The following is a 12,910-nucleotide window of genomic DNA, read 5'->3' as shown; positions in this document are numbered from 1 at the left end:
CAGGGCACATGGGTTTGAGCCCTGGTCCGGGAAGATCCCACATGCCGCGGAGCAACTAAGCCCGTGTGCCACAACTACTGAGCCTGCGCTCTAGAGCCCGTGAGCCACAACTACTGAGCCCGCATGCCTAGAGCCCATGCTCCACAGCAAGAGAAGCCACTGCAGTGAGAAGCCCGCGCACCGCAACGAAGAGTAGCCCCTGCTCACTGCAGCTACAGAAAGCCTGCGCGCAGCAACGAAGACCCAACGCAGCCAAAAATAAATAAATAGAAAAAAAATTTTTAATTAAAAAAAAAGAAATATTTCCCTTTCGTTTTATAAAGGATAGCAGCAAACACCCTAAAAGAAGCACTTTAAAGGCTGGGGGCTGTGAGCACAGTAACTGCAGCTGACGCTTATCAAGGAAGTCACGGTGCTGGGGCTGCGAGTGAAAGGTCAAGAGCATGAATACCTCAGATCTTTCTGTCAGTTTTCCAAGAATATCTTCCAGGCTGGAGAGGCGCAATTCATGTTCTTGGCGGAGAGTCATGTAGTCGGTCTTGAAAAGGAAAATGAATGAACAAGTGGTAGAGAAAGTTAAGCAACAAATAAGCCCAAACCTGGCCAGTCAGGCCGCGCTGTTTCTACACAGCACAACAACAGCCAGAGACTGTGGTCCCAGCTGGGCACAGCATCCCATGGGGGCGACCTCAGCGACATCCTCATCTCCGCCTCTGAAACCTTCCCTAAGATAAAAGGCACAAACAGCTTTTCTAGTCACAGGAGAATATTCGTTAAGAAGACTGGTAATTACCAAAAACACCTGCATGGACAGCAGAGCAATTACCATTCATTCAACACACACTCCCTAGGCACCCGCTGTACCCAGAGACTTACACCACAACCACCAAGGACCCACTCACACTCCCTCTTGATCTTTCATATTCGTATAAAATGTGTGACATCTCAATGGTCATCAGAACCGGTGCTAGAGCCCTCAGAACAGTGCTGATCAGGGGATGAAAGCTCAGATCATGCGGCCAAGCAGGCAAGTTCCTCCCCGGCTCAGGGACATAAGTGATCAGCACAGCAGCCAGAGAGAGAATAATGCTTTCTCAACATAAGTAACTTTGAAAACAGTCTTTGTCCAGCACATTCCCACCCATTTCTTCAGCAATTCTTAGAAGGTAAATCTGTAGTAAGGTTATCAGATACACTCCCTGGGAAGGTCTAGAAAAACCTCTGCCAGTTATATAATCAAAGGACATCCATACAGGAGACAACACCACCAGCAAAGAACACCTGCACATTCTGAACTAAAATCCAGTCAGAAAGAAAAACAGGAAGTCATTATATACTCTTATTACAGGAGTTTCATTCACTCATTTATACCCCATCTTGTTCCAAAATATAACCACAATGACTTATAAAAATATAAGATGACAAATCAGGTGAAGCAAAGCTGAGGGATGAAGGGCAGCTGGGAGGGTGACCCCAGGGCACCGGGGTGCGGGAGGGTCAGCCGCTGGGCTCGGCTGCACGTCCTCAAGGTCAGGCCGGGTCTCCTACTGTACAGCCCGCTGGCCCTGGGCACAGCGGGATGGCCTCTGCCCAGCACGACAGCCACATGTGCCCCGGAGCACCTGATGTGTGGCTGGGGCAACTGAAAGAGAAGCTAAATGTTACTTAGCGTTAATTTTTTTGTGTGTGTGTGGGGGCCGTGCCTCGTGGCTTGTGGGATCTTAGTTCCCGGACCAGGGATTGAACCCGGGCCACGGCAGTGAAAGCGCCGAGTCCTAACCACCAGACCGCCAGGGAAGTCCCTAAGTGTCAATTACTTTAAACTCGCACAGCCACATGCAGCAGGCAGCCCACTCTCCTGGAGACACACATGGGATAAACCTGTGCCAGCCGCTCAGGGAAGGATAACAGGTAGTCAGCGCACTGACCACCAGTGTGTGGCAGCCGCAGAACCAAGCTTCAATCTGCCAGGGTCACCGTCACAATCATACCTGAATAGGGGTAAGTGGTGGAGGGCAGCGTGGGAAGGATGAGCTAAATCTGCACTCAGCTCATCACATCTCGAATCTCATTTTAAAATAAGGAACAGGGCTTCCCTGGTGGCGCAGTGGTTGAGAGTCCACCTGCCGATGCAGGGGACGCGGGTTTGTGCCCCGGTCCAGGAAGATCCCACATGCCACGGAGCAGCTGGACCCGTGAGCCATGGCCGCTGAGCCTGTGCGTCCGGAGCCTGTGCTCCGCAACGGGAGAGGCCACAACAGTGAGAGGCCCGCGTACCGCACAAAAAAAAGAAAAAAAAAAATGGAACAGAAAGCTCATAACGGTGTTAACTGGATCTCACTGAAATCATCTCAGTTCTACAGCTGAGAAGCCAAAAATAAGCAACTAGTGAGGAATCAACGCAGGACGCCAGGTGGCCTTTGGATGTGAGAACCCCAAGCAGGCACCCAGGGGCCATGCAGAGAAGGTGGAACACGCCTAGTAACTTTGGGAACCAGTGCCTGTCAGCACGTTACAGGGACCCGACCAGAATCGAGAAGATTCACACATTCTGCCCCCAACAGGTGTGAGAACACAGTGGATTAAGCCAGCAACAGCTACAAACAGGGGCGCACGCTGATGCTGGGACAGGTGAGCAGGAGGGTGGGAACACTGAGCCCAGTCAGGAAACAGCCGGCAAGGGGCACCCACCCCGAGACAAGCGGAGGCAGGCTCCGGCGAAGCCAGGCAGAGCCAGGCTGCTCGAGAGCACAGTGGGGCCACAGGGAGCCCGGAGGGGTCTGCAGGCCGACAAGACATGCATGATCAGGGGTGGAGGGTCCCCTCTGGTTGGAGTGCGAACAGTTGGGTGGGTAGTGGGCTCTTTGCTGAGAAAACAGGATGAGGGGAAAGCATTTGTGGAGACAAGGGGCAATGCCTATTTTAAAGATTTCAATCCAAAATACCTAAATTAAATCATTGTGGAACTTAAGAAAATAAACATCAGTTTTGAGGAAAATGGACTGACAAGCCTTTCCTTGAGAACCAAATAAATGAAACACATATATACAGGCCTACGGTTTCATAAGGAATAGTAGCTACTTAACTATTTCATGATCTTGAGATATTTTAAATCACAAATTAGAGCTTTTCAGTTCAGTGCCAGAAAAATTCCATTGAATTGTGTTCAATCCATTCACCAATTAAAACGCAGGCTAGGGACACCCGTCTGTCCCGCCGCAGCCTGACCTCACTCTGGGGCGTCACCCACACGCCTCCACCCCCTCCCCCAACCCTGCCTGCTCCCAGGGTGCACCCCACCCCCTACCCTGGCCTCAGACGTGGCATCTCCTCTGGGGGCACCTACCGCAGCTCCCCGCCACTGCAGGCCAGGAACCCACACTGCCATCCATGCGGCCACCTCTCACTGCAGGGCCCTCCTATTCCTTGCCCCCAAAAGGAAAACACAACACCCGAGAACTCCACGGTGGCATCACCTGGGAGCCCCACGCCCACTAGCGCCAGCCCCCTTGAGACGCTGCCCCCACCACGCCCCTCACCGGGGGCGACACCCCCTCATTGCTGCCATCCGCCCGGTCCACCCGCGCCTGCAGTTTCTGGAGCAAGGTTGACAACTCTCCAAGCTTCTTGTCGTGGCTGTGACACTGTCCCGACAATGCAGCCACCTGCCTTTCCACTTCACTCATCCGATGCCAGTGGAAAACCTCATCGCCAACCTGAAACAGTAAGAGGTTCCAAAGGTGACACAAATGAGAAGGTCAACCTGGCAAAGGAGAGTACAGTACAGGGTAAGTCGAAACAACGAAACAGAGCATTACAGGAAAACGTCAACTGCAACACACACACACCCCCCCAAAGGAAAAGACGTGAAAATGTTCGTCATTAGTGATTTCCTTTACGTGGCAGACTATGGGTGGTTTTTATTTTCTTCTTTATGCTTTCTGTATTTTCCAAAGTAATGAAAACTTTCTTTTTTTTAATGAAAATGAACTAAATAATGAGACTGCTTGAAATACAGGCACCCCTCGCTCTACTGCACTTCGCAGACACTGCACTGTTCACAAGTGAAGGCCTGTGGGGACCCTGTGTCCAGCGAGTCTGTCCTTGCATCTCCCCAACAGCATCTGCTCGTTTTGTGTGTCTGTGTCACACTTCGGTGATTCTCAAAATATTTCAAACCCTCCACCAGCAAAAACATTACAACTCATTAAAGGCTCAGATGATGGTTAGCATTTTTTAGCAATAAAGTATTTTCAATAAAGGTCTGTACACTATTTTTTTTTAGACATAATGCTATTGCACACTTAACAGACTATAGTACACTGTAAAGATAACTTTTATGTGCACCAGGAAACCAAAAAATTCGTATGGTACTGGAGCTGAACATGCAGTATCTCTGAGGTGTGCCTGTATGCATTACTTGAATTGTTTCGCAACATTTAAGGAGCTGTAAGACACGCTTATTTGACGTTTTAAAATATTTTCTAAAACAGAGTGCCCAAATGAACTACCTTGTAGTTTACAAGTAGTACGGAAACTTACGCTGGAGAACACAGATTGGCAACGCCAGGGAACAGCACATCCTAACTGATTACCTGCAGGGGCTGGTTCGGGTGGGAAGTGTCGGGTGTGAGCGTGGTCCTGGGGTCATCCGCCCTCTGTGCTCTGTGGCTGTGCATCCAGTTTAACACAGGCAGGAGTGAAAGGACATCACCCTGGCCCCATAATGAAATACTTGCACCTTGAAGGAGAGAAAAAGCAACTGTATACACATGTACATACAGTGCTTTTCAAAAGGTGTACTTAAGTGTTCAATTCTTTCACTGATTTACATATATACGCATGTGTACATATTAGTCATCTTAGGTAACAAAGTAAAATTTTACTTACCTAGTAAAAGTAATAGTGGAATGAGCAAGATTAAAAACTTGCAAATATTCTGAAGGCACCTAGGAATAAAAAGAAAAACATTTAACTTGGAAAAAGTAAAAGGCAGGGCTCACCATTCTATATGACCTCTCTAGATAACTTTATACAAAATACCCCTTCCCTAATTTAAAGTGGAAGTCACAGGCTGAGAAACGCAGTGAGTTTTATCTACAAGGTAAGTGGCTGCCTGAAGGAAACCCTGGCCACACGGTGCTGTCTCCCAGGCCCAGGTGAACAACCCAGCAGGTCAGTAACTGCCAACACGCCGGGCTGGGTGCACAGGAGGGCACTTAAGGACCTTGGTCATTGACCCACTGAGGCCACCTGGTGCTGGGGCAAGTGCACCAGAGGGTCCAGGTCTAGCCCCGAGCACACCCTCCCAGCTGCGTAATCTTGGACACGTCACTTAAACTCTGCACACTCCGGTTTTCTTCAAGGATGACACCTGCCTTTCCTTTCTCACAGGAGTGGTTTGAAAAATTAAGAATATGAAAGCACTTTGCAAAACATAACATGATTAAATCAAATGATACCATGAAATTAGCACAAAATCAGTTCTTTAAAATACCAAGCTGACATGATATCAGTTTCCTTACCTTGTAAGAAGAAACACATTCAGCCAAGAAACCAAAGTAACAAACTGGTACCATCCAATCCCAAGCCACCAGAATACTTCAGATGCTGCCTTCCCTAAAAGAGAAAACACCAAACATTCTAAGGAAATGTTCTTAGGAAAACCAAACTCCTAATGGACTGGTTTTGTGAAGGCCAAGCTAGTAGCATAAGGAAATATACTAACAGATGCTTTGAAAGTATATTAAGATGAAGTTAGGGATGAAGTCTATTAGGACAATGCTTAGTCATCACAGCAGGAATATCCATAACTCAAAACACAGGAACGTAAATAAGCCACAAAGCAATATATCATACACAAGACAAGATACAAAAGAGTAAACACCAAACCCATGCGTTCTCAAGTACAGTAAAACCAAGCAGCTAGACTTACAACAGCGCCCAATACACTGGAGAAACAATGAATGCCATGCAGCCAAAAGCACAGTATGTTAGCATTTCTAAGTAATAAAGGATGGAACACGTTACATCAAGGATCAAAGCATGTAAACCGAAAATGAAATGTTTACTTGGTTAGGTGAACAGTTTACTGCAGGTGCTTAACTGCCAATAGCCTAGGAGCGAACGCTAACATGGAAAGCCAAAATAACCACCTGGAGCGGCCACTGCCAACCACAGCACCGTTGACACCGTCCTGGACACAAACCCTCCCGTGGTTCCGACCTCACGCAGCGCCTGCACCGAGAAGTGACCTGTGCCGGAGAAGATGTGGGCGGGAGGGGCACCTTCAAACACCAGCCCCACCGTCCTGACACGGCAAGAGACACCCACCTTGTGGCACTGTACCAAAATCCTCTCACATCAGACAGTCAAGAGTCTCTCCTCAAGAAAAACAATCAACTACTTGAAGACCAAGCAACATGCTGAAGCTAACTTATGAAAACCCTGCTCTGTGTCTGAACAGTTTTCACTCGCTTCTGCCTATCGACACATAGGATGCAAAATGCAGACATTTCCTATAAACCCGCGGGGGCTGGCTGGCAGAATGGGTATTGGAAAGACAGCGCAACCGTTTAAAGCAAGTAAGATTCCATGGACACCAGCAGTTAACATGCTCTGGGTGAGACAAGGGTTACACAAACAGCAAGATGAAAATCTTCCTACAGCCCGGTGAAAAAGTATTTTGGAATTATAACTGGTAGTCCCACTGGATGACAAAATACAACACAATTAACTTTATACCGAACGTCACACATTATATAAAGCAGAAAACTGCTCGTGAAATCAACTGTTTTCATTTTTTAACAGTGACTGCTGGAAGTAATACACCCACACCAGCATTTGCGTGTTGACTCCTGAAAACATTAAGCAATTCCAACACGGCTGAGTGCAAAGAAACATGGTGTAAGAGGATTTTTTTTTTAATCTATTGCTTTATGTTTATTAATTAACAGTTAAGAGACAACAAATTTTGAAGTTCAGCTTTTAAAAAAAGCTGCTATAAAGGCACCCCTCGGCAAGACACTGACAGGTACAAACTGGATTTCTCCATAGCACCCCGGCTGCACAGGCTCAGGACGTGGCCCGTTTCCCGGGCGCGGGCCGACTGTACCCCATGCAGGACATAGCTTCTTCTAAACTGTTCACTTCACCTCAAATACGTTACTTCCCATACGCTTAATTTACACTAAATACACTTACAAAGAAGCTTTTCAAGAGCAATATTCTCCATATTTTAAGACAGTTATTATTTTCCTGTTTTTACTGAACACCTGAATTCCAAACACAAAGAAACAATGAACAAGGAGCATTTGCGAAAACACGATAGAAACAAAACACAAAAGCGCGAGAGACAACCTGCATGGGACAAGGCGAGCCCCACGGTCCCTGCCAGCCCTCCTGGCCGTGAGGGCTGCGAGCAGGTGGCGGTGTGTGTTTCCAGGTGCTTCCTCCCCTTACAGTCATCGCCTGTGGGGTGGGACAAGCAGTTAATTGGACAGATGAACGGGCAAACCCTGTCAATCTCAATGGTGTGCAGCAACGGCAGTTTGAAAAAACTAGGAAACTCAATTATGAAAAACCAAAATCCCAGCCAGTGCCCCCTGGTGGCTGTAGGCTCCTGGTGTGAAGGGGGGCAGCAAGAGCCCTGGCCCCGTCCTAACCAGTGGGGCCCCAGGACGGCCTAATAGGATGGCACAGGTGCGGCCGAGCCATACTTACACAGCGACGCCCCGTTTGCACGGAGGTGGCCGTCCTCGCCGGGGGGCTCTGTCACATTCATCCTCTCACAGTGACTGGAATGAGCTGCAACACAGGTGAGAGGGGCCTGAGCCCGGGGCAGGGGCTCTACAGAGTGGCCGGGGTGGGGTGTAGGCCGGGGGCGAGGTAACCGCCTTGCTCAGGAAACATCATCAAGTCCCGCCAGCCCGGGGCATGCCCCAACCACCACACGGGATGAGCCCGCTTCAAACATTTTTGAAACATCATTCTAAATGCCAGTCAGATAAATTTTTTGCTTTAAAAAGGGTCGTAAGAATAAGAAGATGAGTGTATTAACTTTTTATTTAATGTTTAAATCCTGATCAACTTCCAGGAAACATCCAGAACTGCACAGAGAACAGGGAGAGAGATGCACAGCAAGGCCGCAAGAGAGAGAGGCCGCAAACGACGCGAGGAGAGGGCGTGAGCGAAGCGCCACGTGGGGAAAAGAGCGTTTTCTCCACCTTAAAAGCTCTATTTGGTGGAAAAAGGAGGAAGAAAGTATTTAAATACCTTTTGATTCATGGCTTTTTGACTCACAGCTTTTTGATTCGCGATCTTTTGATTCATAACTTTTCAATTTGTAATTTTCTGTTTCATAATTGAGCTTCATTAAAGCCACTTGGAAGAGCTGAACTAAGAACGAAGGGAAGGACGCCCAGGTGCGCGTGACCAGCGACAAGACGCTGTCCCTGCAGCGAGCGGCGCGGCCTAGTGAGAAACCGTGGACACAGTTACTCCTCCCGCAGCATGCGCTCCCTGCTACGTCAGAGCCCGATTACTCACTTCGGGCAAAGTGGAACCCACTTTTTTTTCGGCTGTGCCTCGCGGCTTGCAGGGTCTTAGTTCCCCAACCAGGGGCTGAACCTAATAAGCCCGGGCAGTGAAAGTGTGGAGTCTTAACCACTGGATGGCCAGGGAATTCCCTGGAACCCACTTTTTAAAATGGATACCAGAGGCACACACTCAGGCCAAGATGCAAACCAGCCCCATCCTGGAGCGCCAGCAGCACCACATCTCTCCCACAGGCCGTCTTCCATAAAACATCCAATCTGATGTCACTTCACCCCAATGCTGTTTACACACACGCTACCATCTTTAGAAATTGGCAAACGACTTCTCTTTCCTGACCTCTGGCCCAGCAATCCCACTGTGTTCCCAGCCTCGATCGAGAAGGCCTGTCAGCAAGAAGCAGCACTTTCAAGGACGTCCCCTACAGCACGTGCAGCAGGGTACACAGAGACACCCGACATGGCCACCTGAGGCTCAGTAAACTATGGAACGTCTTGCCAAAGTTGCCTGGCCATCCTCGGCTCCTTTTCCTCAGCACCTGGAGCATCAGGACAGACAGTGCGACCTCTATAACCTACAATGTGCAGGGTGACAGTCTGCAAATCACAGTGGCTTGAAATTTTTATTCTTAAAAAAGAGTTTCTAGAAACTGAGTTATTTGTAGTGAGGTGGATGAACCTAGAGTCTGTCATACAGAGTAAAGTAAGTCAGAAAGAGAAAAACAAATACCATATCCTAACACATATATGGAATCTAAGAAAAAAAAAAAGGTTCTCGTGAACCTAGGGGCAGGACAGGACAGGAATAAAGATGCAGATGTAGAGAATGGACTTGAGGATATGGGGAGGGGGAAGGGTAAGCTGGGACAAAGTGAGAGAGTGGCTTGGACATACCTACACTACCAAACGTAAAATAGACAGCTCGTGGGAAGCAGCCGCATACACAGGGAGATCAGCTCGGTGCTTTGTGACCACCTAAAGGACTGGGACAGGGAGGGTGGGAGGGGATATAGGGATATATGTATACATATAACTGATTCACTTTGTTATATGGCAGGAACTAACACAACGTTGTAAAGCAATTATACTCCAATAAAGATGTTTTAAAAAAAAGTTTCTTCACTGAGTGGCAGCTGAAGTATGAGGCTTGTTCCTGCACACTGACTCCATGGGACAGCCTACAGACGGGGCTGCTCGCCGGCGTGCCCAAAAGCACAAATATCCAGCCTGTCCACTCACCCCCAGCTCAGCTCCCTGAGTTCAGGGTACATGCGTGAGGCCAGCGGGGACTGGAGAGGTCTGAGCTGCAGTGATTGCAGAAGAAATAAAATCAGAGCTTCTCCCCCGCAACCACCAGACAGCCTGAATAAAGGAGTAAACTATCTGGGAACTGGAGCCCTGAACCAAAACAAATGTAAACCTGGGGCCAGGAGCCCCCGAGTGTCAGGGCCAACTCTGTGTTACCCCACTCACACTCCTCTTTGTTTTACACCGCAGCGTGAACTTTATACAGAGGTCGGACAAAAACAGAAAAATTCATGAAGAGGTAATGCAGGATCTGTCTCACTGACAATCAGCGACACCAAAATCCATTTTTCATTCATCAAATCGGCAACATTTTAAAAGAACAAAAATAGGGCTTCCCTGGTGGCGCAGTGGTTGAGAGTCCGCCTACCGATGCAGGGGACACAAGTTCGTGCCCCGGTCTGGGAAGATCCCACATGCCGCGGAGCGGCTGGGCCCGTGAGCCATGGCCGCTGAGCCTGTGCGTCCGGAGCCTGTGCTCCACAACAGGAGAGGCCCCAACAGTGAGAGGCCCGCATAATGCAAAAACAAACAAACAAACAAAAACAAAACCAAAAAAAAACAAATAAAAGAACAAAAATATAAACACTTATTTAGCAAGAGTACATGGAATGGGGACCCTCACGAGGCCATAGGGAGAGGGCAATCCTGGTCAGTCTTTTGGGAAGTCAATTGGAAGAATCTATTTAAACTGAAATTGTATAAAATCTTCTTTTCTCAGCAGTGATAAGTATTGATTTAGAAGCTGCTGGGTGGAACACTTTTTAAAATAGATTTCATTGCTAATTGTGGTTTCTTCAGGAGGACGGGCTCCATCGGAGCTGCTCCTCCTTAAAGCCAGTCAGTAGTATTTCAGCTGCTCAGCTCAGAGGCCGAGCCGCAGCCGTGTCACGCCATCCACTTCAGCTTTAGCTGCTCGGCAGTCACAGCCGTCCGACCCCGAAGTCAGCCAAGTTGGCCTGTCCCTCTCCCGGAAGCAGCAGACGTTTCCGTCCTTACTTCTCTAAAGACTGAGGCTGATTCAATTAGCAAAATTCTGCTCAAAGCAACCAAGACAACTGACAAAGTTTCAAAGGAATGGTTTTTCATTCACTCATTCATTCATTCATTCAGACCTATCTTTTCTAAGTTAGTTTACACCTTCTACTGGGGGACGCAAGCATTGCCTTAAGCAAGAGAAAAAACACAGAAGTGTGTGTTTTCAGATTCCAATTCCCTGGGTCCCTCTGTGCGGTTAGTCCAGGGGCCAGGGAGGCCCGAGGCGCACTGGCCCACGTAGGAGCGCCTTTTGGCAGAGCCGGGTCTCCAGCCCCTACAGGTTTCTCACACAGATGCCAATCCTCACAGGAGTACTGAATCTGTTCATCTGCATGCGTCCTATCAGCACCTTGCTTTGGTGAGCACTGTTCGATGTCCCAGGGAAAACACATGGAAGGCTTTTAAAGCCTTTCTGATGTGGCCCAGAAAATCACGTTTTGTCAACAATGCACTCAACCTGAACCTCAAAATGTTTCAGAATCAGAAACTACATGGCTCAGGCGGGATGAATGATGTTTAATGTACCTATGCTACCTCTGTCCTGCCTACCCCGAAGATATGTGCACATACACAAATACACCCAAAGAAAACACTGCTTTTAAAAGTGTACAAACAAGAAAGCCTGAATGTCCACCTAGACACTGACTAAACAAATTTCGATACAACCCTAAATGCAATATTAGATAGGCATCAAAAAGAATGAAGTTCATCGCAATTACCATTTAAAATGAAAAAAGTTGCAAAACCATGTATTTGAAGTAAAGACAAAAACACACTCCATGTTTCTGTAGGAACATGAAAGCAAAATTCAGGCGGTGCTTACACAACACTGAGAAATACCAGTGGATTGTACACTTTAAAATAGTCGGTTAATTTCATGTTATATGACTTTCACCTCATTAAAAAGGCAGGAGAACCCACAATGAACGGGATTAGCTGCAGCTCCCTCCAGAAGGGAAACCAGACAGGGACTGGGGAGGGACAAGGGGAGACTTAATTCATCTATTAAATAAATAGATAAATTTAAAGGTTTAAAGATTCCACAGTGAGAATATAAGAAAAAGAACAAAAAGAAAGGAAATGTGGGGTGGGGGTTAACTTATGACTGTGAAGAGATACCCACGTTTTGAGTAAATAAGCCCATGTAACAAATCCATGCGGTGTAACCTCAACCATGCAGTAAGAGTGAAAAGCCTCTGGGTGTAGGTTACGGGTGATTTTAATTTTCTTCCTTGCACACTTCTGTGGTTTTCAAAAGTTCTTTGATAAATGTTTTACTCAAATAATTAGAAACAAATTTTTTCAAAGGTAATAAATTAGCATTGGCTCTACAAACCACTGCTATAATCTAAAAGAGCAAGGGGCATGATCAGAATAGAAGCCCAAAGCAAATAACAGTATAGTAACTTGTTTACTCCGCCAAAATACTCAAGACCGACTTAAGCAGGAAGTGGGATGAGTTTCCAGAAGCTGCCACCAAAGCTACCACGGCTGACCTTCCCTCTCAAGACACAGCAACCACACAGCTGGGCTCAGGCCCACCATCCTCCACGCTGCCAGAACAAGTGGCTGCATTGTTGGTGACGCAGACGTGGCTGGGAGAGAGCAGCAAACACGGCCACAGACAGGCGGCGACCTGCGAGCACCACGACTCCACCAGGCACCGTTTGTGGAACGTGCTTTTACCCTGAGAAAGGAGTTACGCTCAACTCAGCAACGGCACACTTCAAAATGCAGCCTCAAAACCCGATACACGGCATGTCAGGTGCGGAGTCCCGGCCCTGGGACAGCACTCAGAGGACACGGCGTCTCGGGGAGGGCGCCCTGCAGACCAGACGCCTGGGGCCAGGTCCAAGCTCCATCACTTACCAGCAAGTGTCTGAAGCTGGCTGAACCTCAGTTTACCAGTCTGTACAATGAAGGTGACAACCGTCCAGCAGGGCTGCTGTGAGGGTCAGCGGGGTCATGCGTACAGAGCCCTGGGGCAGAGTGAGTGCTCAGCGATGCTGGTCTCC

At 48.1% G+C, this 12,910-nt stretch overlaps 1 protein-coding gene across 1 annotated transcript in view; it reads right to left on the bottom strand.

Annotated features, from left to right (window-relative positions):
* SUN1 (Sad1 and UNC84 domain containing 1) overlaps positions 1-12,910 on the bottom strand; it is a 52,815-nt gene that overhangs the window by 12,926 nt on the left and 26,979 nt on the right. The window contains exons 7-15 of the mRNA XM_079718817.1: positions 8,275-8,472; positions 7,723-7,806; positions 7,360-7,470; positions 6,156-6,254; positions 5,526-5,619; positions 4,891-4,949; positions 4,596-4,741; positions 3,540-3,716; positions 452-538 (exon numbers count right to left, since the gene is read on the bottom strand). Coding sequence (XP_079574943.1) covers positions 452-538; positions 3,540-3,716; positions 4,596-4,741; positions 4,891-4,949; positions 5,526-5,619; positions 6,156-6,254; positions 7,360-7,470; positions 7,723-7,806; positions 8,275-8,472 — 1,055 coding nt within the window. The remainder of the gene's footprint in view (positions 1-451; positions 539-3,539; positions 3,717-4,595; positions 4,742-4,890; positions 4,950-5,525; positions 5,620-6,155; positions 6,255-7,359; positions 7,471-7,722; positions 7,807-8,274; positions 8,473-12,910) is intronic.

This window comes from Hyperoodon ampullatus (genome assembly GCF_949752795.1).
Source record: "Hyperoodon ampullatus genome assembly, chromosome: 14".
NCBI lineage: Eukaryota > Metazoa > Chordata > Mammalia > Artiodactyla > Ziphiidae > Hyperoodon > Hyperoodon ampullatus.
This window is presented reverse-complemented; position numbering and strand designations above follow the sequence as displayed.